At 48.6% G+C, this 24746-nt stretch overlaps 3 protein-coding genes across 4 annotated transcripts; 1 reads left to right on the top strand and 2 right to left on the bottom strand.

Annotated features, from left to right (window-relative positions):
• Positions 1–317: 317 nt before the first annotated feature.
• Positions 318–4444, bottom strand: LOC135813556 (tyrosine-protein phosphatase non-receptor type 7-like; the record flags this gene model as incomplete). The annotated part of the gene is made up of 2 exons (XM_065326647.1): positions 318–1804; positions 4379–4444. Coding segments are annotated over 2 exons (1161 nt in total), but the record flags the coding sequence as incomplete, so codon positions are not given.
• A 2142-nt stretch (positions 4445–6586) lies between these two features.
• LOC135815997 (uncharacterized) lies at positions 6587–12048 on the top strand. 2 transcript variants are annotated; one of them, XM_065329353.1, is made up of 4 exons: positions 6587–6837; positions 8530–8662; positions 9052–9779; positions 11549–12048. In XM_065329353.1, the coding sequence occupies exons 3-4, from the start codon at positions 9092–9094 to the stop codon at positions 11581–11583; spliced, it is 723 nt and encodes a 240-aa protein (XP_065185425.1). In that variant the 5' UTR covers positions 6587–6837; positions 8530–8662; positions 9052–9091; the 3' UTR covers positions 11584–12048. The 2 variants fall into 2 exon arrangements, with proteins under 2 accessions (XP_065185425.1, XP_065185424.1); XM_065329352.1 differs by lacking the exon at positions 11549–12048 and adding an exon at positions 10833–11142.
• Positions 12049–17648: 5600 nt separating this feature from the next.
• On the bottom strand, positions 17649–24233 carry LOC135813555 (uncharacterized). Its single transcript, XM_065326646.1, has one exon. The coding sequence runs from the start codon at positions 24231–24233 to the stop codon at positions 17649–17651; it is 6585 nt and encodes a 2194-aa protein (XP_065182718.1).
• Between the last annotated feature and the right edge of the window lie 513 nt (positions 24234–24746).

The following is a 24746-nucleotide window of genomic DNA, read 5'->3' as shown; positions in this document are numbered from 1 at the left end:
AACTTATGCTTTTCGTAACTGTTCCATAAAGTGCAAGTTGCTGAAATCGCATCCATATTTTCAGAAAAAAAAGCTCCCCACCAACATCGCAACTTAAAATGAGAGAGTTCTTGTGCAATGAAGCCAAAAAGAGACAGCAACTCTATACACTATTACCCCTTCCTGCTATGAACTGAAACTTTACACAGTGCAAGTAACATGTTGCACGCAAAAGGGAATGCACATAAGTTCCCAATGCTGTAGACAGCAAGCTGTTTCGGCCATAAAGGCCTCATCAGTACAGCTACGAGCTAAATAGTAAATAGGCACAGTAGGGATGAAACGAATAAATCGGAACGAATCGAATATCTTTCTAAACGAATCGAATATCGAATATTCTATACCAAAAAAATCTTAAAGAGTTTGGCTAGTCCCCTGTCGTTGTAGACCAAGTACTAGACAGTGGAGTCATGTTCACTACTCTTGCGAGTCATGGTCCCCTTTCTCAACATATTTTATAAAACTGTCCGACCCTTATCGTGTTCCCTGACACATGTACATATCATTAACGAACTTAATTCTTTCCATTGCGTTTCCAAACGAATATATTCGAATATTCGAATATTCCTTGCAACCCTACATACAACGCAACTTAACAGTTTAGACTCTCGGCTTCGGCCAAATATCTAATAATGAGGGTTTTTTTCAAACTGATTAGTGTTTACCATCTTTAGCCTTTGTCCACTTGTGGAAGTGCACCAGGTGGACTAGCTGTATCCAGAGGTGGTGATGAATTTCGCCTCATGTGTGTCAGCAAAGCTCTGTGCACGAACAGGTATTGTTTGAATGTCTGTACACTTCCACCACGGCAGGAGCGAAGGACTCGTAGGTACGCGAGTGGGTTGACCAGTCCCGTGGCCTCAAACTGCTGCATACCCATCTTGATGGCAGCCAATGTTCCAGTTCTGCCCGTACCAGCACTGCAGTGAATGATAATAGGCGCACTGTTGACGTTAGCATCCACGATCGTATCAATGAAGTCCAACACTGGGTCAGTACTCAGAGGTATTCCAACACGCGGCCATCCCTTGAACAAGAAATGGCGAACAATTCTCGCTTCCTTGCTAACATGAGCCGCAGTGGTCGTGTCATCATTGTGGCTATGTATGCATATTGTCATGGTAGTGAGAACATAGTCTGTGTGCTCAGTGACATCGTCGACATTGACACACAGCTTGCCATAGACTTTTTTTCGTTCATCAGCATCCGGCCAATAACGCTCATACCATCGAGGAACCTCAGTCGCCATGCCGATGACAGCAACACTCTCTTGCCACACCATCCTCCAAAAATCACCGACTGTCCATCGGCTAGGGTATTGAGTTGCTATGAATGCATTCTTTTTACCGAAGTAATCCTGCAGGTAGTTAGCATTCATGTAAGAACTGATTGTATCACCCACTGGATCCTCTTCAAGACGAACCAGCGTCTCAACATTCGGTAATACATTCGCATAGAGATTCTTATACTGTGTTTCCAGTGGAAATGGCGAGTCCTTAGGGCTGATCATGTTTAGAGGAATAGCCTCAAACTGAGCTTCTAGTTCATTCGCTTGTTCACTCGCAATAGCTGTGTTAACACGAGCCATTAAATCCGTTAAATCAGCCAATGTCAAGTCACAATGCTTGCTAGCAGAAGTGTCCACCTTCATTTCTCCTCCTTTGCCCTGATCTTCCATGTTCACAGCAGCTGCACAGCTCATTCTTTCCTCCGCCTTCAGCACAACTCTTTCTGGTGCCAGGGAACTGCACTCTTGGCGTATTGGAAGTCATACAAAGTACCTTGAACTTTTCCGATTTATACCAGTAGAAGCACTCGCTAGTGCGTTGGCCACTACCGATACGCCAGAGTCAATGGCTGTGAAAGGAGAGCAGTGCTCGCCTTAGCCTAGGTGGAGTCAGCGGCTTGCTGAGTCTTCCTCTACGGGAAACCAAGACCAGTGCCGAGTACTAAAGACTACCCGCAGCAAAACTGCAAAGCTCCACATCTGCAGTTCTGTCACAAGCAACTCGACTGAGCACACAACACCGCCAACTGGAGAAGAAATAAAAATGAATGAACCTAGTCTGTAGCAGGTAAATCTACAGTCAGTAGATCTACAAGCTGCGCCTGGATCTGGCCCAGGCCTAGCCTAGCGCCTGCAAGGCTGCATGCTAGGGATCAGGTGTCACGCTACAGTAAGATCGGGCGCCGAAGAACACCTCGCCGAAGAACACCCAGGCTGGAAAACCGGCAAAATTTAAGAACAGTCCAGGCTAGAATTATCAGATTTAAGAACACTTTTAAAATTTGGAACATTGTACATGTATGGGAGGTGAGTACATGTCATGTACACGTGTAACCAGTAACTGCTACAGTCATTCCCATTTACGACACCCACTAGTTTAGAAGTACAGTGGTCCCTCTATAATCCGGCACCATTTGTGCCACGAAAATCTGCTGGATTAGGGAGGGTGCTGGATTAACAAATCTGATTTACTGCTGAAATGTGCATGAAGAGGACATTTTGGCTACTGAAAATTGTGCTGGTTTATCGAGGGTGCTGGATTATAAAAAGCCGGATTAGAGAGGGACGACTGTACTACAGTGCATTTCAAAACTATAGACGCGTAGGGTTTTTGAAATATTTCAAATTTGGTTGGAACTTTTTGAGAATAGTTTTCGGAATATTGCTCAGGATCGCTCCACAATTACTCTCATATAGTTTCTAAAGGATTGGATAACAGACGCCCAGTTTGGAAAAAATTATGCACAAAGTGATCACAGATTTTATGTGGTATAATGCTGGCATAACGGTTTTTGCCTAGGTACGCGTCTATACTATAGTTTTGAAATGGACTGTACATTGCATTACATGTACATGTACATGACAAACGTCATGACGTCACTCGACTCGCCGCAAGCGTGTGAATAAGAACGGTCTGGCTAGAATCAAAAATAATTTAAGGTGGCTCCTACCCCTCGGGTCCAAATTTTTTTTTGTTTGAAACGTGGCTGCAAACGATTGTACTTTGTTCCGTAGGATATCTAGTGTACGGAGACAAAATTTTATCAAGTTCTACCGGCCGGTTTCACTCGGGGGAGGGGCCAAACATAGCATACTCACAATTGCCAATTTAGGCCAAAAAACACCGGAAAACCACTTTTTTGGCCGTAGCACTCGTAGTTACCCCATTTTTCTTGATGTCCAACATCAGGACAGTAGTATACTTGCTAAATACCAGCATAGGCTTTAGAAGTGGGTAGAATTCTGCTAGAAGGTGACCTTTTTCTCTTTTCGGAATCATCCCATTTCAGCACACACGTCCCACATATTAGCTCCGCCCACAAGTATTTGACACTGGACTTGCCCTGTATTCGATGGTTATGCTATCATAACCTAATAATGGTACTGTGTAGCAAGTTTGAGCAGGTTCTACCGAAGGTAACTGTTGAAATATAACTTTGAAGTGTCAAGTGACGCCATATTTTCAAGAATCAGCACATTGCACTGGGACATTGTCCAATGCCTTAGAACCCCTGACTCCACCATATGACAGATACGTATCTTGCAATAATTGATTGCAACATCTTCCAAACATAGTAGTAGAGCTTTGGATCAAGTTTTAGCAGTTTCCACCGAAGCTAACTACCGAAATAAAACTTTGAAGTCGCCCACATGCTAAAATGCAATAGCTGAGCTTGTGCATTGAGTGTATGGTCTAAAGGTTTTCACAACTAGCTCCAATGCGGCAGATATGTGTCTTACATTACTTGATTGCAACATCTTCAGAACATAGTAGTAGAGCTTTGGATCAAGTTTTAGCAGTTTCCACCGAAGCTAACTACCGAAATAAAACTTTGAAGTCGCCCACATACTAAATGCCATAGCTTAGCATGTGCATTGTGTGTATGGTCTAAAGGTTTTCACAACTAGCTCCAATGCGGCAGATACGTGTCTTACATTGCTTGATTGCAACATCTTCAGAACATAGAAGTAGAGCTTTGGATCAAGTTTAGACAGTTTCTACCGAAGCTAACTACCAAAATAGAACTTTGAAGTCGCCCACATACTAAATGCCATACATGTAGCTGAGCATGTGTATTGAATGTACATGTATGTTCTAGTGTTTTTCACAACTTTCTCCAACATGAAGCCAATACTGATGTGGAATTTTTTGACTGCTTTGTCCAAAACACAGTGCTGAAGCAATGCACATTGGGCACTTTCTACTGGTAATGCAATAATTATTATACAGTGTTTGCTGCCAACATAGCAAGCAATACTGCTATACTAAATGCGTATTCCATTGGGTACGGTCCAATGGCTTTTCACTTCGCATCTAGCCACTGTTCTTCGTGCATTACTTGAATGCTTAGTCTCCGTGGAAATGAAGCTAAGAGCCACACTGGAGAAGTAACTTTCTACTGAAGCTAACTATCAAAAATATAAAATTTCCAAGATGCTACTGTTACATAAAGTAGCTGTGTGCAATGCCACTCTGTTGAACACAGTAAGCAAAATTGAGTCACTAAAACCCTTTTTGCCAGATATAAGCTGTTGAGACTGATAGCAGCTGAGCTGTATGATCTGATATGGATGGCGGTTCCACACTGACCAGCACATGTACACGTGCACAGGCAGAAGAACATACAAGTAATACACCAAACGTTACTTCGAAGTCCATCATGTAAATACAAGCGTATATACAAGCATCACTCCTGTTCTCCACAACCTGCAGTCCTGGGCCACTCCAGCTGGTCAGAGTGCAATAATTTCTGCAGCAGGCTTGACTTGGAAAGCTAATCACAACTGCCATGGCTGCAACATGAGTATTACCAGCGCTTTCACAGCGCTACTTGTATTATATTATTGTCAATCCATTGTGGTGCATGGCACTCGTTTTCAACAACCGAGTTTATGTCATTAGTTGCATATCCAACGCCAATAGAAAAAAGAAGGGGTGGGGCAAATTACCACGGTTCAACACTAGTCATATTGAACGGCGTTATGCCATGCCATGCGCACACACAAAACGCCCGCGCGAGTGCGCATGCATGTACACACCCGGGTAACACACATTCGTGCGACTTTACATAGCCTGCACTGTCGTTCTATGTCATAGGAGTGAGTGCCCACACATATTATATATGTACATGTAGATTGCCTAATTTTGCATACGTAATAAAATTGTGTAAGTATACACACATGTGCGTGCACATATAGATAGACTCAGCGGCATACGCATGAGTGTGTGCCGATAGGGCCACATGCCAATTATCGGATTAGTCTGTGAAAGTTGCACGGCACGACAAACTTTCGGACAGTCTTAAGATATGACACAATGAATGTGGAATATCCACCAGTGTGTAAGACCATTTCATACCTATTTCGCAGCGTTTGTGATTTTCGGAGCGTCCCATTTTGAGGCCCTGACTTGGTTGATGACACAGTCACAAATTATCAAATTCACCTCCAATGCCATCCAATCTGCGCTCCGCGATACACGTACAGTGAACGGTGTTGAGGAAAGCCATGCAGCAATAAAACAGTCGAGACTCCCAAGCAGAGGATACAATTCAATAGCGTATTGAAGTACGAATTGTTGTAAACAATTTTCAAGACACAATTACAAAATTTGAAGTGCGTCTTGAAACGTGTTTGAAGTTCTTCGATGTATTTACCTTCGATCTCCCTGAATCGATCCATCCACAGCTACCCGACGAATTTACCAGTCAGTGCGGGAGATGATCGAGCAAGTTATATTTGAAGGTCGCGAGATGTCAGTGGCACTGGCAGGAAATCTACACAAGCGTATTCTGAAATAATTTTCTAAGACTCAGGCGTGATTCAAGAGCGGACTTTGATTTCTCCCTTCTTATAGTACGAGCACCAGTCGACATTGCATTCTTGGAAAATCTTCTGCGAGTGCTGCCTTCCCCTTTCACAGAAAGAACGAGTGAAGAGGGACACTAGCAGCAGGTTCTAGCTGGGTGGCCAGAATTGCAGAAAAGCGAGAAGACGTTTTCCTACAACGATTGATCGCGCAAAAATCATCGCTACCGAAAAATTTACTGAAAATCTACACTTTTGAAACGATGCGCGCGCAGAGGGTGTGAGCCACCTTAAGAACTTTCCTAGGCTGCGCTTGAGCCCCTGCGTTCTTCGGCGCCCGATCTTACTGTAGTCGCTACAGCCTACACCCGGTACCCACTCTTTCCGTACACATGTACATAATATATGTGCCACTGACTGTCAGCTGCGTAGATCTGCACACCTCATGACACCGGACAGCTACCAGTCTCTACCCAGGCATCGGCATTACATACCGGACTGTACATGTGTAGATCTACGCGAATGACTGTTGGGACATTCTTCCAAAACATGACGTCACAGAATTCGTAAAAAAAGACAACTTTTGTCGCAAGCGGCTAGCCTGTCGCGCTCGCGAGACTCATCTTGGGCGCGCTCGAGCTGCGAAGCGCGACACACGAGCGCGACCCAAACTGTGTCACGTGTGTGTCGAATCTGACCGTCATTATGATCGCCTTCGATTATTATTTAAATTTTCGTTCTACTCGACAATTCCAAAAATCAGTGCCATTGGCTTTAGCTTTGCCCTTGAACTTGAAATCTCGTGCCTTATTCTTTCCTGGGGACTGGTGTTGGATATTGAACGGGCGGAGTTACCGCCGGGATGATGGATGAAGGAGATGATGGCCTAAACTTGGCTACGCGCATTCTCATTTTCGCGTGGCCTGCCACTAGTGTTTCGCAGATTCACAAAGGGTGTCACAGGCATAGCTGGAGGAAGAAAGGTGAGAGAATCGGTTGCACAGTGCAGATCAACCCAACCATTTGGTTGTTTTAATTTTACTTCGCTCAGTCAAACGGGATGACCACCCAATAAAATTTCCGAACGTGACATTCTTTTAATTAAATTTTATTGATTTTCCCGCATTATACCACAGTTTGCTGTTCAGGTTATTTCGCTTCATTTTTTGAGGTATGAATTCCTTAACTGCAGACTCGACATGCAAGCTCCATACTGACCAGGCTGTGTCAACATCAGGTCACGGCTTGTTTGACTTTGTCCGTTAGGCCGTGTTTGCATAGATATTCTGATGGCGTCAAATTTTGTTGGTTGTGTGTCGGGGGTATTGTCCCCGCCGAAACTGAATGCAAGTTTAAGAAAGACTAGGTCTAGTGAGTTATGATCAGAAGTGTCCTGTGGGTCTAGCCCTCAGCCCCTCTGCGGCAAGCAGTAAACTATATTTACACCAAAAAGCGCAAAACAAGACTTGATTTTTTACGCGGCTCTTTTCACCATGATAATTATTGTACACGTGTTTTGAAAATTTGAAATTCTCATGGCAACTGGTGGGTGAATCATTCAAAAATGCAAACGTGCCCGCTGTTGAGTGCAGCCATGTGAATAGGGCTTGAAAGTGATGACGTCAAAACGGCCAGGGAGTAGTAAGTTGACATCAGATTTCTATTTTTGGATCCACCAAGGTGTGACTTTGCTATTGCCTAAGTATGTGGGTGCATAGCAACCCACTCATGTCGCATGCAGGTGTGACTTTTATTTCGCCACCAGTTGTAACCCCGCCCCCAGTAGCCAAATCAGTCAGTTTCACTGGCTACATCACCATGCTGTGGGTAAGACCGCTTGAAATGTGCTTGGATCCATACAAAAACTGGATCCAAGTGGATCCAGTTTTTGAATTTTTGAAATTGTTGCTATGCTGTGACGTAGCACTTTCAAGCCCTATCCACACAGTCACTTTTCTCGTAAATCACTCGCCGTAAAACGTGCAAGTGGCTGTCGTGTGAATCGCCTATAACTGACTGTCTGCTGTTGTCGAAGTATTTTCACACCAAGGTTCAACTCGAGTTCAACTCGAGTTCAACTCGAGTGACAGGACTGCACCCAAAAAAGGTCAAACAGGCTTGTAAGTTGTACCCTGCAGGCACGGTGACCAGGTGACTGGTGTACGCGGGAGCACGTGACCGCTTGTTCAACCATGTTCGATTGGGAATAAAGGAGGAACGCTGCATCGCAGCCTTTTTGGACCAAAACCAGTCGACTCAGCGTCTAAAAGACTACAACATATGGGCCAATCGCGGTCATCCGTGCTTTTATAAGAACGACATGGCGTTTTTAGTGACATTTTGCATACAAATCCCCATCTAGTAGGGCGCAGTCACTCAGTTTCGGTGGAAGTGGGCGAGTTCGATTGGGAATAAAGGAGGAAGGGAGCGTCTCAGCTTCCTCGGACCAAGACTATTCGACTCAGTACCCCGAAGACTACAACTGGTGAAAATGTGATTTTAGGGTATACTTCCCCTTTAACAGTGCGCTTTGTGTGCATGTGTATACTGGGGTTACTATGATGGGGGTCTGGGGGCAAAAAGCCCCCAGATGATGCATTTTATTTTTTCATCCTACTGATATTTGGCCAAAATGATGTGGCAACACTGATGTGTGTATGTTTGTTCGTTGACAGGCTGGATTCATGCAGTTCACACTCCTGTGGATTCGCTAGTGTTCGTGATTCGCTAGTGTTTGGTGGAAACTTTCTGCACAGTTTCAACATAAGCGGTCAGCTTGCCGTGGCGGACATTGAAGAAACTACTCAGGTACGTGAACTGTGCTGTGCATGTCTGTCATATCTTCTACAACTCTACCACGGCAATGCCTTGTGTGAGCTTTCCAAGGCTTGGAGTTGTGCATGAAGGTTTCTGTTTTGTTATGCTCCTACGTCGTTCATCGATGTTGCCGTAGAACTGTGTGTGTATGTGTCTCTGTCTCTCTCTGCCTCTGTCTCTCTCTGTCTCTCTCTCTCTCTCTCTCTCTCTCTCTCTCTCTCTCTCTCTCTCTCTCTCTCTCTCTCTCTCTCTCTCTCTCTCTCTCCCCCCCCCTCTCTCTCTCTCTCTCTCTCTCTCTCTCTATCTCTCTCCATCTCTCTCTCTATCTCTGTTTACTTCACTTTGTTCCACTATGACTCCCTTCGTGTCTTATCATGCAGGGTTCCGCAGAAGTTCCGCTTTCCCTTCTTCACGCAGCTCATGTGGTACGCACTGGACAAGTACGCGCACTCTCTGCGTTACTGCCTGGAACAGTTTCACGGGTACAAGCCTGATGACAGTACCACCATCACACCCACTGGCACCATCGTCATGGACACCATCGTCATGGACGCCATAGATACTGTGGACAACACCATCGACATTGCAATGGACACCACCATTGACACTGCCATGGACACAAGTACTAGCGGCAAGGAGAAAGAAGAGAGCGATACTTCCCACACTGCTACAACTACTGCTGATGCTACCGAGCCGAGTGATGCGAAGTGTGAGACGGAGAGCGTTGCAACACCAGAGCCACCTGTTGCCGACGCCACCCCGGCAAAGTCCACACGCGTTGAGAAAGCGCACGTTTCCGACAGCCCGTCCTCCGCTAGTCCCAGAATGCGGCGTCGCAAGGCTGCAATCGCCGTGGCCGCCGCCATTTCCATCACCGTGGCAACACCGACGCGTGCCTCAGCCGCCTCCGCCAGCTCCAGCCCGACCCCAACGCGTGCAGCAGCAGACAGCGCAGCCGCCGTAGCCAGCTCCAGCCCTACCCCATCGCGTGCCGCCTCCACCCCGTCGTCATCGCTGGTGGTGCGTACCAGTGCTGAGTCGTCACCCAGTGCACTGACGGATGAGACGCGGCCGGATCATCCTTGCATCTCCACCAACTCCAGTGCCAGTAAGTTTGGTGGAAAGCTGCGCTGATATAGTAAAATCTTTACTTATAAAGAAGAGGCACCTGTGACGTGTGTTTGTGTGTGTGTCACGCAGAAGCGCTGCGGAGCAGCGCCCTGAGCACGCGAAGCGTGCGAACAGTGTAGCTAGCGGCCGCAGAAGCACTGAGCACGCTAAGCGTGCGAATCGTGTAGCTAGCGGAAGCAGCCACAGAAGCACTGAGCACGCGAAGCGTGCGAATCGTGTAGCCACCACCACGTGCTGAGCACGTGTGCTGTTCATGTATTTGCTTAACCCGCATGCCACGTTCGGCCAGGCAACGCTGGCCGGGTGCTGCTAGTAATATTATACAATCATGTACATTCGTGTTGATGCTTTCTTATCTGATCTAACGTGTGTTAGTGTTTGTTCGGTGTATTGAAACTTTAGGTAAGAAACAGACGCACCAAACGTACCGAAAAAAAGTACACCAACAATTTGTGAAATTACAGTACTCTTGTTGTTGGGTATTGCCGGTTGAATGCTGTTCACGGCGGATATCCTATGCCTAAATATGGACTTGTATACCGTAAAATTCCGTAAATAAGCCAACCCTAAATAACGCCCATGTCCGATAATAAGCCCAGTTTTAGGCGGTGTACACTTCAAGTCCGTTTTAGCACCCATGCCCGAAATAAGCCCAGGGCGTCAAGTGGACTCAAAATGACCAGCGCGCGAGCGTGCGTTCGAGTACAAACTGTAAAACAGTTGTAGATCGAGTAGTGGAGAACTCAACACTGTCACGGCGCGCGAGGACAGCGATGCTCCGTTGGAATGTAGCAAACTGTCAAAAAATGTGGTTTCATGTACCTGTACCGCGCTCAGTGTGAATGGTGGTTCACTGAAACTAGTGGGTTGCTGATAGATTGATCTTCTGCAGATTGCGTCCAAAATAACGCCCATGCCCTAAAATAAGCCCATGCCCAAATATACGCCCGGTTGTTGACGCTCTGCAAAGTATACGCCCGGGGCTTATTAACGGAATTTTACGGTATTCTGATTGTCTGATTGCTGACAGATACGGACGCAGCGAAGCTCTCTCCGGCGCCCACAGCTGTCAACGGATGACACTGCAGCCCAGCCGCCAGCGGCAGCTGCTGCTGCTGCTTCGTCAGGAGACGGGAACAGCTCACAAGGCGGCAAGCCACCTCCATCACCGCCATCCTGCCCGCTCTCGGACATGGTCTGTCTCAGCTCGTATGAGATTGATGGCTTGCGACGGCTGCTGGCCGAGCTGAACGTTTCCACGACGATGGTGAGGGCGTGTCCCGAAGAGCTGGGGGATCCTGGGGAGCTCATGTCGACCGTGGAGGTAAGTTGTCGTGTGTAATGTGTGGGTAAAACCGAAGTTACCGAAAATAAATCTCCACCGAAATTTTCCGGTTTTACAGTAGCCTATCTTCAGGGACATATAATAACTATTGGCGTAGATTTGTGTAATCGTTTTGCCTTCTACATGTATTCTCTTGTCAAATGTACACTGTAGATTCTGTTGAACGAGTATGAAAGCCAGTATTCTCCTCTGCAATGTACAAGAATTTTCCTGTGCAATGTATGCTGTATATTCTGTTGAATGAGTATGAATTCTCCTGTGCAACGTGCGCTGTAGATTCTGTTGAACTAGTATGAAAGCCGATTTCACTAGCCCTGAACATACATGTAGGTGACCCGTTTGTGGTGTCTCATAGCCTACCTCACGACCTGCTTTCTTTCTGCATCACTTGTATCTTGCAGGTATATCATCTCGTGACGACCACATTGAAGTCTGAATTTGAAGTGCGAAGATGCTTCAGCAACCACATCGTACTTTTCCATTGCTTTCATTGTGCTTCTACTGTGCATGGGTGTAACTTGTGGGGTATATATGTGATGACATTGTATGCTGGCGACACGGTCAGATTTTGTCCATGCGTGTAATGTACACCTGCATGTTATGCATTGAAAAGGATCTGCCACTTGCGATCCTGGGACAAGTATCAGGTCAGCTTTGTCTTGTGTGGGCTGTACCAGATTGCTGTTCACTTTTCCATCTGTTGGATATGTGACTTTCTGCAAGTCTCCGGTGTATGGTGGCCACTTCTTTGCTTGTCACTTTGTATGATATTACATTCTTCATTCGCTGCTTCCATGGCGTGGTCTGCAAACTGCAATCCTTGGGCAAATGTCATGTTTGCTATGTTGTGCTTTGGCCGTCAGCTTGTCTACACGTTGTAGTTGAATTACTTTGTTCCACAACTGACTTCCTTAAGTACGGTGGCCACTGCTTTGCATGGCATTTTACATGAAGAATTTCCTGTTTGTGTCGTGTGCATGTGCGTATGTGTGCGTGTACCGTGTGCATCCGCGTGTTTGTGTATCTGTGTGCGGGGTAAGCGAGGTGGGGAGGGCTGGTATGTATCAGTGTGTTATCGCAGTCTCATGCCTACATACAGTACATCGCGCGCGTGTTCATCATGTTTACCTTCGGGGTTGGGGTGGGGAGGGAACGGAAAAAGAACTGAAATTATCCATATAAAAATCGCTCTGTGAGCGGTTCTGAAAAACCTTTACTGGCGCTGCCCCGTCGTAAAAGTAAGAAATTAAAACTGGCCCATTGTCCCCCCAAATGTGAACTGATCCACCTAAATCGGGAATGACGGGACCCGAACGCACCAGTAGCACGAGGTCGGGAGGGCACAGGATCACAGCACATCATAGGGTAACACCATCACTAGTACATGGTATCAGTGGCAGTGTAACTTTGCTAGTACACATAGTAGTTACTTCCATCGGATATCCAACATGGGAGTTCATCGACGACCATGGCCTGTGGACCAGCGTCCCCAGCTGCATCCACAGGTAGGAACCTGATTGATTGATTGATTTTATTTGGATTTGCGAGACCAAACGAGCAGGAGTGCTCAATAACAGGGTAGCGAATGGTTGAGTTGTGCTGTGTGACAATGTAGTGTGTGCGGAGGCCCAATACGATGAAAGGGGATGGGAGGAGAGAAGGACAGCGGAGAGTCAAACTCAGAAGAGGGAGGAGAGAATAACTGAAGTACACATTTACTGTGCGAATTCAAATAAACCAGACAAACAGCAAAACGAGTACACAACTCACGAGAATAAAGAGGACTGGAGCACAGAATTGAACTGCTGAAGTACACAGCTGACGAGAATAAAGACAGGAGCACAGAAATGAACGGGAGGCAGTCTACGAAGTGGTGGTACCACCGGTGCATGCACCACGGTACATTATCACATTACGTGGGTACTGAATACCATGGTATGGCCAACTGTGTAGCAGTCTACAACGACTTACGTGTAGGGAATGGCAGCTTGGCGGAATGCTGGGATGTTGCCCATAGCTCGCACCGTGTCAGGTATATGGTTCCATAACACTTAACAGGCAACCGCGAGATGCCGGTCGGCATTGGCCTGCTCGGCTTCTGACTATTGGTTGTTGTAGGCCCAGACTGCGCTGAAGGCGAGTTGCTCCGCAGTTGCGAACAAACAGTGCCTGCAGAGAAGGACTGGCACGGTTATGAACGCACCGCCATACCAGCACGAGCAGTTTCTGGCGATATACCTCGTCCATGCGATAAACAGAGAGCCTCTCCAAGCGATCACTGGCCCTGGTAAATCGTGGTCGTCCGAACACCGCCCTTGCTGCGCGGTTTTGGGCCACCTGCAAGCGGTTTAGCTGGTTGTGGGTCAAGCCGGAGCCATATGCTGACGATCCATATATCAAATCCGGCATGATGACAGATAGGAAGTACTTGCTTCGCCTAGCTAGAGTGAGGCAGCGTCGCGCCCGCCACAGACTACCGATCTTCCTAGCAGTGCGTGAGATGCACCGGTCAACTTGCGGTGACCAGGTCATTCGTTCATCGATTAAGACGCCGAGGTATTTCGCGCTGGTGGTGTGCGGAAGCACATCATTTCGACAGCGTACACCCACGTCCGGCTGCTGCCCACTGCTGCAGGTAAACACCAATACATTTCTCTTCTTTGCATTTAATACAAGACCACGAGCGTCCAGCCAACTTGAGAGGGAGGTAACCGCCAAGCTGAGCGCATCAGACACCTCTTGCGCTGTCCGTCTTGCACATGTCAGGGCGATGTCATCCGCAAACTGCAGTGATGATGCCGGCGCAGATTCCGAGGGGATATCTCTGGTGTATATGGAGAACAGCATGGGTCCTAGTACAGAGCCCTGCGGCACACCACAAGTGCACCCTCGTGCTACTGCTGCGTTCGGGTCACGTCATTTGCGGTAGGTGGATCAGTTCACATTTGGGGGTACAATGAGCCAGTTTTAATTTCTTACTTTTACGACGGGGCAGCGCCAGTGAAAGGTTTTTCAGAACCGCTCACAGAGCGGTTCAAGTAATGGATAATGTAAATAATACTCAATATGCTACCTGTGGTGTGGTGCAAGCTCAGCACTGAGCTAAATCAAGCTAAATCAAACATACGGCCTACACAGCCTCTAATGGCCCTCTATACAGTGCTGCGATGGCAGAACTTCTGAAGTTCACATCACCTTTCTTCCTCCAGCTATGCCTGTGACACCCTTTGTGAATCAAACACTAGTGGCAGGCCACGCGAAAATGAGAATGCGCGCAGCCAAGATTAGGCCATCATCTCCTTCATCCATCATCCCGGCGGTCACTCCGCCCGTTCAATATCCAACACCAGTCCCCAGGAAAGAATAAGGCACGAGATTTCAAGTTCAAGGGCAAAGCTAACCTAAAGCCAATGGCACTGATTTTTGGAATTGTCGAGTAGAACGAAAATAAATAATCGAAGGCGATCATAATAATGGCGGTCAGATTCGATACACACGTGACGTGACACAGTTTGGGTCGCGCCGGTGTGTCGCGCTTCGCAGCTCGAGCGCGCCCATGATGAGTCTCGCGCTTGCGACAGGCTAGCCGCTTGCGACAAAAGTTGTCTTTTTTTACGAATTCTGTGACGTCATGTTTTGGAAGAATGTCCCAACAGTCATTCGCGTAGATCTACTAGTACTGGGAGTCGTAGATCTACATACATGACGTAAGGCATTCCAGCTATTTTTATACACAAAAGCAGAAAAGGTCCAGTACACTACTTATACGTATACATACATGTATGTACATCATGTACATGTACTAGTACACTGTACTCCGCGATCCGAGTTCCTTGCTCAACGCCACATGACTCGGATGATGGTAGATCTGCATTGTACTTGTAGACCCTGTCTATAGTGATCATGGTGATAGCCAACGAAGATGTCTTGGTCAACCTCCGAACCATAATAATATGTTGAGAAGTGGTATTTATTTTCTTGTAGTAAAGATGAATTAACCGTTCGCTTACTCACCGATCTGGGCACAGCCTACGAGCTAAGACCCATGCTTCTTCACCCGGATCGGGTCGACTTACTCCCATGGAGATTGCGGAGTATCTGTGCAGGGTGTCGTCGCGCGTTCTCGTGAGCGGTGAGAAACATCAGCGTCTCCCAAAGATCATCGTTGACGGCGTAGAGGATTATGGATCCTCATCATGGCGGGATACAGGCAGACTGCTGCGCTGCTGGGACGACGGGCGCAGATCAATGTACAACGTGATGAAGGCTGCAGGTGTTCTGGACATTGTCGAAGAGACATTTGAAAATGGTGAGCAGATCGAAGCCCAGGAGTTCATCCGTGTGATCAAGGATCTGAATGAGCGTAAGGTCTTTCGAAGAGACGGGGATACGCAAGCGACGACGAAATCTGTCCGCCTCTCAGTCATGTCGACGAGGATAACCCGTGTTGTTGTGCGTGTCGGCACGATCGACATTGATGATGAAGGTGAAAATGATCCGAAAAATTGAAATTACAAGTCAAAATACTGCAAAACTATGAGTTCTGATTAATATAAAATTGGAAAAAGTGAGATAACATTGACATTAGAAATAGTAATATTTTAGACATCGGAATGCAATATTATGATGTAGGGCAGGACATAACACCCACCCCTAAAAATCAAAATTAATGATACATGCAGAATTCCAAATCATGACACCATATTACCTTATTGTTTAGGGTAGAGCATAACACCCCAATACATATTTTTCAATAATACCCCATTTTTTGGGACCCGGGCGCCCCCTGGCCCAGAACCCGCTCGTTCCTTACTACTACATGATTGTGCTTGGTAGTGAGGAGTTTGATAATGACATTATGTAGGGGAAACTGGATACAGTATGAAAAAGGAAAGGGTGCACCCTTTCCCACGGCCCATGCTGTAGACTTGCTGAGGTCACCATGGTCACCGTTTCTACTTCGCTTCCCGTTTAGGGTCCAGCGGATAATGCTCCGAAAATGTTCGTATAATGCTAACCACAATGCTCCAAAAACTGCCTTATAATGCCGATTATAATGCTTCAGCAAGGGATATAAAATCATATAATGCTCTTGGTTTGGGACAAAAATGGAAGAAAGTCTGCACATTGTCACACTTCCAGGAAATTATGCATATCGTCGATCTGCATCTGAAGTTGCCACCTTATCTCTCACGAGCTCCACCACTTCTTAGCACTATAAGGGAGCATCTCATAAGTTCGCATTTATTTTGCGAACGTAACGCATTTCGAATAGACTTTACCCCCCTACCTCCCCCCTCTAGTCGAAAGTCTTATCGCACATTTTCCGTGTTTATCTACTGTACACGTCCATGCCCCATGCTACTGTATGGTATGCTTATGTACATAATTGTACATGTACATGTACATGTACATGAATGTTTTGCTAGAGCGGTCGTGAATGGCATACAGTAGTACCGTATTTACTGAGTACATTCAATGACATGTACACGCACATAAACATAGTTCCTCCACAACAACTGACCTGTAGATCTACTGCTGTCAACGCTGGCCAGGTACATGTACACGGTTTGATCAGGCTGGTGTGACATTTGACACCTCTGAGTAGCCTGCGCATGCATGCAGTTCAAGGGTAGCTGATCTGCAAACATAGGTAGATCTCCACCTAAACACACTCATTTGCTGCAAGGATCTAGCACGGTATACCGGTAGTAGACTGTACAGTTCCAGAAAATGTGCGAACAGTCATTTTTCTATTCGAAAAGGGCGCTACCCCCCTACCCCCGTTTCGAAATGCGTTACGTTTAGAAACTGTCTCGACTGACGCACAACCTAAACGTCTCGAGAGAGTTTCACTTTACTAATCCCAACCAATCCAGTCACACAAGTAACTACAGTTAGTGATTCCAACTTACTTCTCAAATCCGTACCCTCATTCCCAAAGAGTTACTGGATGCGAGCCAAGACAATGTACCACCTTTCTCTACCATCACAAAGGAATAATAACTGGCTGGCTGCAAGAGCAGCGGAAGTCAAGCCGAGAATGTCGCGTGCACTACGGACTGCACGATGGAACATGTAAACCTAGGAACGGCTATTCATGCACCGACTAGAGTAGAGGCAAAGTGTACTAATGCCAATGGTGAAACACAATGTCAGTATAGGGGACAAGAGTAACTAGAGTCAGCTATGCACGACTAGACCAGGCCGAGTCATCACAGCAGTCATTACACTACAAGTGGTACATCGGGATGCAGATCACGACACTCCGGCCAGCAAAATGTTACACTACTGGGTAAAGAGAAGAAAGGGTGATAACGAATAGAAAGCAATTTGGATCTAATGAACAAACGCAGCGGGGTGGTTCTCACGAAAGGGCCTAGTGTAATGCGTGTTTTGAGCTAAGGCTGCTATGAAACTATCAGAGTTAACATGTGAGGCTAATGGAGTGTTCTCTCACTTAATAGGCAACTATACCGGGTACCTGTTGCCGAAATGGGTTCATGCGAGCCAAGATTCAATGTTCTTCGCGGCTCTTTCTGCTGCCTTTCTTCTTGGTCGCTGTACAAGTGGTCGATTTGGCGCGTTGCCCTTTCGCTGTTGTGGCTCTTCCGTCGCTGCATCGTTGGAGTCCTGGGGAGATGATGGCTCTTGGATTGCTGACACTTCCAGCGGATACAGATGAGACAGTGGACGCGAGACGATATTCCTCGACGGCAGGCGAACTTTAGCACTTCTGATGGCTTTGTCTGTTGTACTCTTCGGCAGGTCTTCAATCCTTGCAATTCTCCAGAAACCTCTCGGAGTTCCTTCCTGCTTCACGATGACGATGTCGCCGATTCGTGGAGTTAGGCTAGCAGACTGATGGCGTTGCAGTCGATGTAGTGGCGTTGATCTCTCTTGGAGCATCATGAGATATTCTTCCTTCCATTGTTTCCAGAAGTCTTCCAATCTCCGTGTATGATGACGCCATCGTCGCAATAGAATGTGCGAGGTGTCTTCGTTGTTGGTGGGATTATACTCCTCCTCTTGTTCATCCAGCGCTCCGAATGGTGCCATCAGGGACAGACCTGGGCTCAAGAAGTGTGCAGGTGTCAAGACAGACACATCCGGCGAGTCTTCGTCTGATGGTATTGCGGTCAGCGGTCTCGAGTTGGTTACAGCTTCAACCTCAGTTAATAAAGTCTGCAGTTCGTCACGGGTCAGTAGGCTACGACCGATGGCCTTCCGAAAGGACCGTTTAACTGTGCCGATCAGACGTTCATAGATGCCACCTTGCCAGGGGGCAAGCTCAGTAGTGAAGCGCCAGGTTATCCCTTGTGAGGATATGTAGCTGTGGAGATCGGGATCATTGATGACCGTGTGCCATAAATCTCGGAACACAGATGCGGCGAGTTTGAAATGCTTGGCATTGTCGGAGTATACCATGTGCGGCACACCTCGGCGAGACACAAATCTGCGAAAGCACATGACGAATTGCGATGTGGATATGTCTGAAACCAATTCCAAATGGATTGCTCGTACAGTGAAGCAAGTGAATATGCACACCCAGACCTTGTCAGTGCCTCCAGGTTGCTTGACTCGCAGCGGACCAAAGTAGTCCGTCCCAACATACTGGAAGGGGTTGGACCTTGAAACTCGCTCCTTTGGAAGCGACGGCATCGGCGGCAGGCGGAATGATTGGCCCTCATGGCGACGACACGTGGTACACTGGCGAAGAATCTTTTGCACCGCTGCCTTTCCCTTTGGAAGCCAGTAGCTGCGTCGTATCAGGGTGAGCGTGTGTGCCGGTCCAGCGTGGAGAGCTTGTCGATGCATCTCCTCGACAACAGCTGTAGTGAACCAGTGGTTCCGTGGCAGTAGCGCGGGAGGTGTGGAATTCGTAGCCTCATATGCCTTGCCAAGTCTTCCGTGGCACCGGAGCACACCATACTGATCTGCGTGGATGCCGAGTTGCGTCACTATGCTGCTATTCTTCGACTCCATGTCTGGGAAGCTTTGCTGCTGGATATGCCTCACCCAAAGGCAGTTAGATAGGCGAATGGAGGGCGTTTCAGACAGGACTGTTGCGAGGAGTGGGTGCTTCGTCCTCAGCTTCTGTTGGCTGTCACTGGAGAGTCGCTGCCAGATCTTCTTTCGTAGAAAGACCAGACAATTGGCGGTGATTCGCAATAGAGTTGACAGCTGTCGGTGTCCCGGCTCGATCCCAGCTAGACCAGTCGATTGTACGACAGGTGTGTCTTCCGTGTTGGCGACAAGTGATGCTTCGAAGACAGCCTTGGGTCCCCTGCACTCGGCCATCACATTCTTGAAATCTTCTGGAGTGATGGGAGGTCGCTGCCAGGTGGGCCAGTTGTCCTCGGCTTGTCGCAGCCAGTGAGGTCCGTGCCACCAGATGTCACTGAGGTCAGGCACAGTGGCGCCTCTCGTTGCTAGATCTGCAGGGTTGTCTTCGCTGCGAACGTACCGGAATGACAGATCTTCTACTTGCTGGACTTCTTTGACACGGTTACGGACGAACACACTCAGGTCTTTATGCGTAACAAGCCAGCGGAGAACGCACTGTGAGTCGCACCACAGGAAGCTCTTCGTGATGTCGATGCCGAGCTCTTTGCGCACAAATAGCAGAGCTCTGGTTGCAATGACTACGCCCATGAGCTCTAGGCGGGGTATGGTGAGCTCCCTTTTTGCTGGCGCTAATCGCATCTTGCAGAAGAGCAGTGTCGATGTCGCATCAGGTCCGTTGGCTTCACGGAGGTAGACACACGCTGCATAGGAGTCCTTTGATGCGTCACAGAAGACGTGAAGTTGTCGATCGGTGACTGACTTCAGAGTGGAGGTTCGGCGTTGGATACGGATGTCTGCGACCGGCTCAAGTATACCCTCTATGGACTGCCATTGCTCGAGTCGTTCTGTGGGTAGAGCGTCGTCCCAAGACAGGTCGTCCCTCCAAAGCGTTCTCAAAAACACTTTGGCATGGAAGGTGACTGGGTTGAAGAGTCCGAGTGGATCATAAATGCGTGCTACGTTGTGCAAAACACGCCGTTTGGATGCTATGCTGTCGACGTCAGGCGACTCGGAGCTCACACCTGGAATGTGGAATGTGTCGGCGACGGTATCCCACTGCAGGCCGAGAACTTTCTGGCTCGTGTTCGTCGCCGTCACACTCGGGTCAAACACAGAGGAGGTAGCAGGGTCATTGGACGACCACTCACGTACATTCATGGACGCGGAGTTGAACACCTGCCGAGTCTCGCGGTACTTGACCTCGGCTTCCTCTGCAGTACCAGCCGTCAGCATGATGTTATCCACGTAGATGTTCTTGCGAATTTCGGCTGCTGTGGCTGTCTTGTGTTTGTCAAGGTGATGCCTGATTGTGGCATCCAGCAAGAACGGACTGCTGATGATGCCAAATGGTAGTCGGCAGAACCGGTAGACTTCGATGTTGTCCACGATGACGTCCGGCTTAGTGATGTCACGATACCACAGAAATCGGGTGACGTCACGGTCTGTCTCTTGAATCCTTACTTGCAGGAATGCCTTCTCAATATCTGAGATTAGCACGATCGGGGCCAGGCGAAATCGTAGCAGAATGCCGCAGAGGCTAGGCAGGAGGGACGGCCCTTGATTCAGGCAGTCATTCAGGCTCGGTGCTGTCTTATTGATCTTCGCACTGGCGTCATAGACCACTCGGAGTTTGGTGGTAGCCTTCGAAGGAGACAACACTGGATGGTGCGGCAGATGGTGCGAGCGTTGACCGCACTTGGTTTTCTCTGTGACTCGCTCGATAATGCCAAGCCGTTCCTGCTGCAGCAGCACGTCGTTGTACCTGGTCAGCAGGTCTCGATCTGCTGCAAGCCGTTTCCCCAGTGACTTCATCCTTCCGTAGGCTAGGTCCTTGTTGTGTGGAAGCTGCATGTCGGGCTTCCATGGAAACTGGACTGTGTAGCGGCCGTCGGCAAACGTGACGGTCTCCTCGAACTGTCGAACTGTGTCGTCATCTGTTGGGAGACTTGCTGGGTCCTCCACACCGATCCTTTCTAGCGACCAAAACTCCGTCAAGTTTGGTTCGACTTCAGCAGGCAGAGCAGAGTCGGCGGTTGGCATGTAGTCATATAGCGGACGCTGTAGACCGGTGCTTGCCTGCGTCATGACAAGAAGCGTTGAGCTGTTGCTGTCATCCGACTTGGACGAACACTGTCCTGTGACGATGTGACCCAAGAGCGTATCCATCACGTACAAACCTGACGGTAGACGCTGCGGTGATCCTTGCACAAGATTTCCGTAATGATCAGAACCAATGAGAATGTCAATGGCCCTCGTCTCGGCTGTTGATGGTATGGTGTCTGCCATTTGAATGGATGGTTCGCCTGCCAGGAACTCCGCATCTTCAGATGGAAGAGGGTAGCGTCGGATAGGTCGTGTAATGGTGTCGAGTACATTCGCTTTGATGGGGTACCTCTGTCCATCGGACAGTGAGATGGACGTCTGAACGACCGATGTAACAACACTGCGTGGGTGTGTCACTCCAAAGGTGATGAGGGTCAATGACTCTTGTCTCTCCGGCTGCAGCTGAAGCTGCTTGCTGAGCTGGGTACTCATGTACGTGCGATTGCTGCCGGTGTCCAGTAACGCATGCGCGGTGATAAAGCTACCATCGGCAGCTTGAATCTGCACTTGTGCTGTCTGGAGGAATACTGCACCAGTCTTGTCGCTGGGACCCTCTGACACGAGACTGGCGGAGCACGTATTTGCAAGTTCCTCATCATTACCCTGTGTGGAGACGGCCCTGGCAGGTTGTGAGCCATTTGGTTGTGGCCTTGAGCTGCCTTTGGAGGGCTCACGTCTCTCATGGGCTGGGCAGATAGCTCGGTTGTGGCCGGTCTTGCTGCAGTGAAAACACGCCTTGGTTTTCTCTGGGCACTGGGACGCCATATGGCTCCGTCGCAGACAAATGAAGCAACGACCTTGTTCTCGGAGCTTCTGTTGTCTTGTCCGAGCCAGCTTGTAGGTGACGCACTGGTCGTTGAAGTGAGTCCCCTTGCAGAAGACACATAGACGTGGAGGCGCACTATGCGTTGACTGCGATGAAAGAGCGTGTCCAGTTCCTTGCATGGTCATTGGTGAGCCGTGCTGTGTCTGTGTGGCCGGTGTCCTTGAAGACTGAGAGGCAGAAGTCTCGGAACCTTCCCGCAAATTCCGGTGGATTTCGGCATACCGCTGAAGGGCGGATCGCAGGGTGGCGACCGTCCACGACTGATGGCTCGATGTTCGCCATTCCTCTAGCTTGGTGAGTACTTCCGTAGGGAACTTGGACAAAATGTGCTGCACCAATAGTGGCTGCTGTTCAACGCTAATGCCCATGGCAGACAGCTGTCGTAGTATCCGTTCGATGTTGTCAATGGTGTTCCGGATATCACGGTGTTTGGACGATGTGCTTTGCAATCGCTGCAGCTTGGTATACAGGGCAGCAACAATATCATCTGTCCGTCCGTATCGTTCTTTCAGTAGCTGTACGGCCGTGGCATAGTTGTTGTTGGTGATAGCCAGACCAGCGAGCGTGTGGGCAGCTCGGCCAGTGAGGGCACTCTTCAAGTAGCTCAGCTTAACGACATCGGACATTGGCTGTTTGTCCACGGCAGTTTCAAACAGGTCCCAAAAATCGGGCCAGTTGGTGACCTGCCCGTCGAAGCTCGGTATTTCCATCGGTTTTAGCTTGAACACAACGGAGCTTGGGCCGGCTGCAGCGGATGTGCTGGTGTGTTGTGGCGTTTGGTTTTGGCTCAAAGCCTGGGCGACATTCATAACTGCGCCCTGAAGAGCTTGCTCCAGTGGGGCAATAGCATCGCGTGGCCAGGTTGTGGCTGGTGGAGGGGCTGTCCTGGCGGCGACAGAATGGTCTGGTGGATAGAATGTTTCTGCATCTGGCTGAAGCTGTTGTACTGCTTGTCTGTCCTGGGTCTCCTGCTGGAGGTAATGCTCATAGTCATAGGCCCTGTCCTCCTCACCACTGCCATAGGTGGGACTTGGGCTGGGCACCACATGCACTGCTGGAGTGGCAGCAGTTCTACCAGTGCCAGGGCCAATGGCATGCCTGACACGTGGTTTGGGGACTGGTGGCACTGGTGATCTTGGTTGGCTTCTGACACTGACTGCTGCGCTGGTTTCCTGTGCATTTGCTGCGCTGGCAGGAGACTCAGTTGCATCTACTACATGTACAATGTCATGAAGCACTGCACTTTGTGCGTGTGACTGTTCAGCCGACTCACATTGGGACTGTCGCGGTGGCTCAACAGTGTCACAAGCACTTGAAGTAGCAGTGTCGATATCCGTGTCGGCACTCTTCTCACTCCACGCATGTAGTGTTGGCGACGCATGACATGTTGGTTTTGGTCCGCTGCGAGGGCTAGACATGGTCGCATCAAGAACATCTAGCGCGCGTGGCCCATGCTCTTCTAGTAATCGGAGTCGGGTGCGGCGTTCGTCTTCAGCTTCATACTGAGTGCGAGAATGGTGGTCGCATTGTTGTAAACATTGTGCGAGCCTCAGCAAACACACGCATTCAAGTTCGAAATTATTCTCCCACGCGTCTTGTTCATCTAATTTCTTATCCTCGTTTGCGTCTTCTAAGCTCCGTCTAATATTGTCTTGGATACCCTCGATGTTTGACTTCAAACCGGACGCCTCATCGTAAAGGGAACGTGCGGCAGAAACATCTAGGCGGCCAAGAGCGTCTGCGCTGAAACAATCAGTTCCTAGCAGGTCTAGGTGAATTTTTATCTTTTGCCTCACCCTCGTCAGTCGACGCTTCATGTTGGACCTCGATTGGATCATCTGCTTGTATTCGGGGGTGGACGAGACTAGCAGCCGCTCCGAATCTCCTGCACCAGCGTCCGTGCCATCGGTCTGGTCCTTGCTGGCGTCCTCATTACCGGCCTCATGGGACTCATCCGCTGTACCATCCACGGCTCGTGGATCTACGCTCGTTTGAGCGGCTTGGGTCACCGGTAATTCTGCAGCAGCTGCACCGGTTGACTCGACAGGCTGTTCCTGTTCAGAGGTTGTTTGTTCGTTGGGTGACGACATCCTGGTCACAGCACCATGTCTCGACTGACGCACAACCTAAACGTCTCGAGAGAGTTTCACTTTACTAATCCCAACCAATCCAGTCACACAAGTAACTACAGTTAGTGATTCCAACTTACTTCTCAAATCCGTACCCTCATTCCCAAAGAGTTACTGGATGCGAGCCAAGACAATGTACTAGTACCACCTTTCTCTACCATCACAAAGGAATAATAACTGGCTGGCTGCAAGAGCAGCGGAAGTCAAGCCGAGAATGTCGCGTGCACTACGGACTGCACGATGGAACATGTAAACCTAGGAACGGCTATTCATGCACCGACTAGAGTAGAGGCAAAGTGTACTAATGCCAGTGGTGAAACACAATGTCAGTAGGGGACAAGAGTAACTAGAGTCAGCTATGCACGACTAGACCAGGCCGAGTCATCACAGCAGTCATTACACTACAAGTGGTACATCGGGATGCAGATCACGACAGAAACAAAATGCGAACTTCTGAGATGCTCCCTAAGACAT

Source organism: Sycon ciliatum, chromosome 4 (assembly GCF_964019385.1).
Source record: "Sycon ciliatum chromosome 4, ocSycCili1.1, whole genome shotgun sequence".
Lineage (NCBI taxonomy): Eukaryota > Metazoa > Porifera > Calcarea > Leucosolenida > Sycettidae > Sycon > Sycon ciliatum.
The sequence above is the reverse complement of the archived record's forward strand: the minus strand, read 5'-3'. Positions and strand labels throughout refer to the sequence as shown.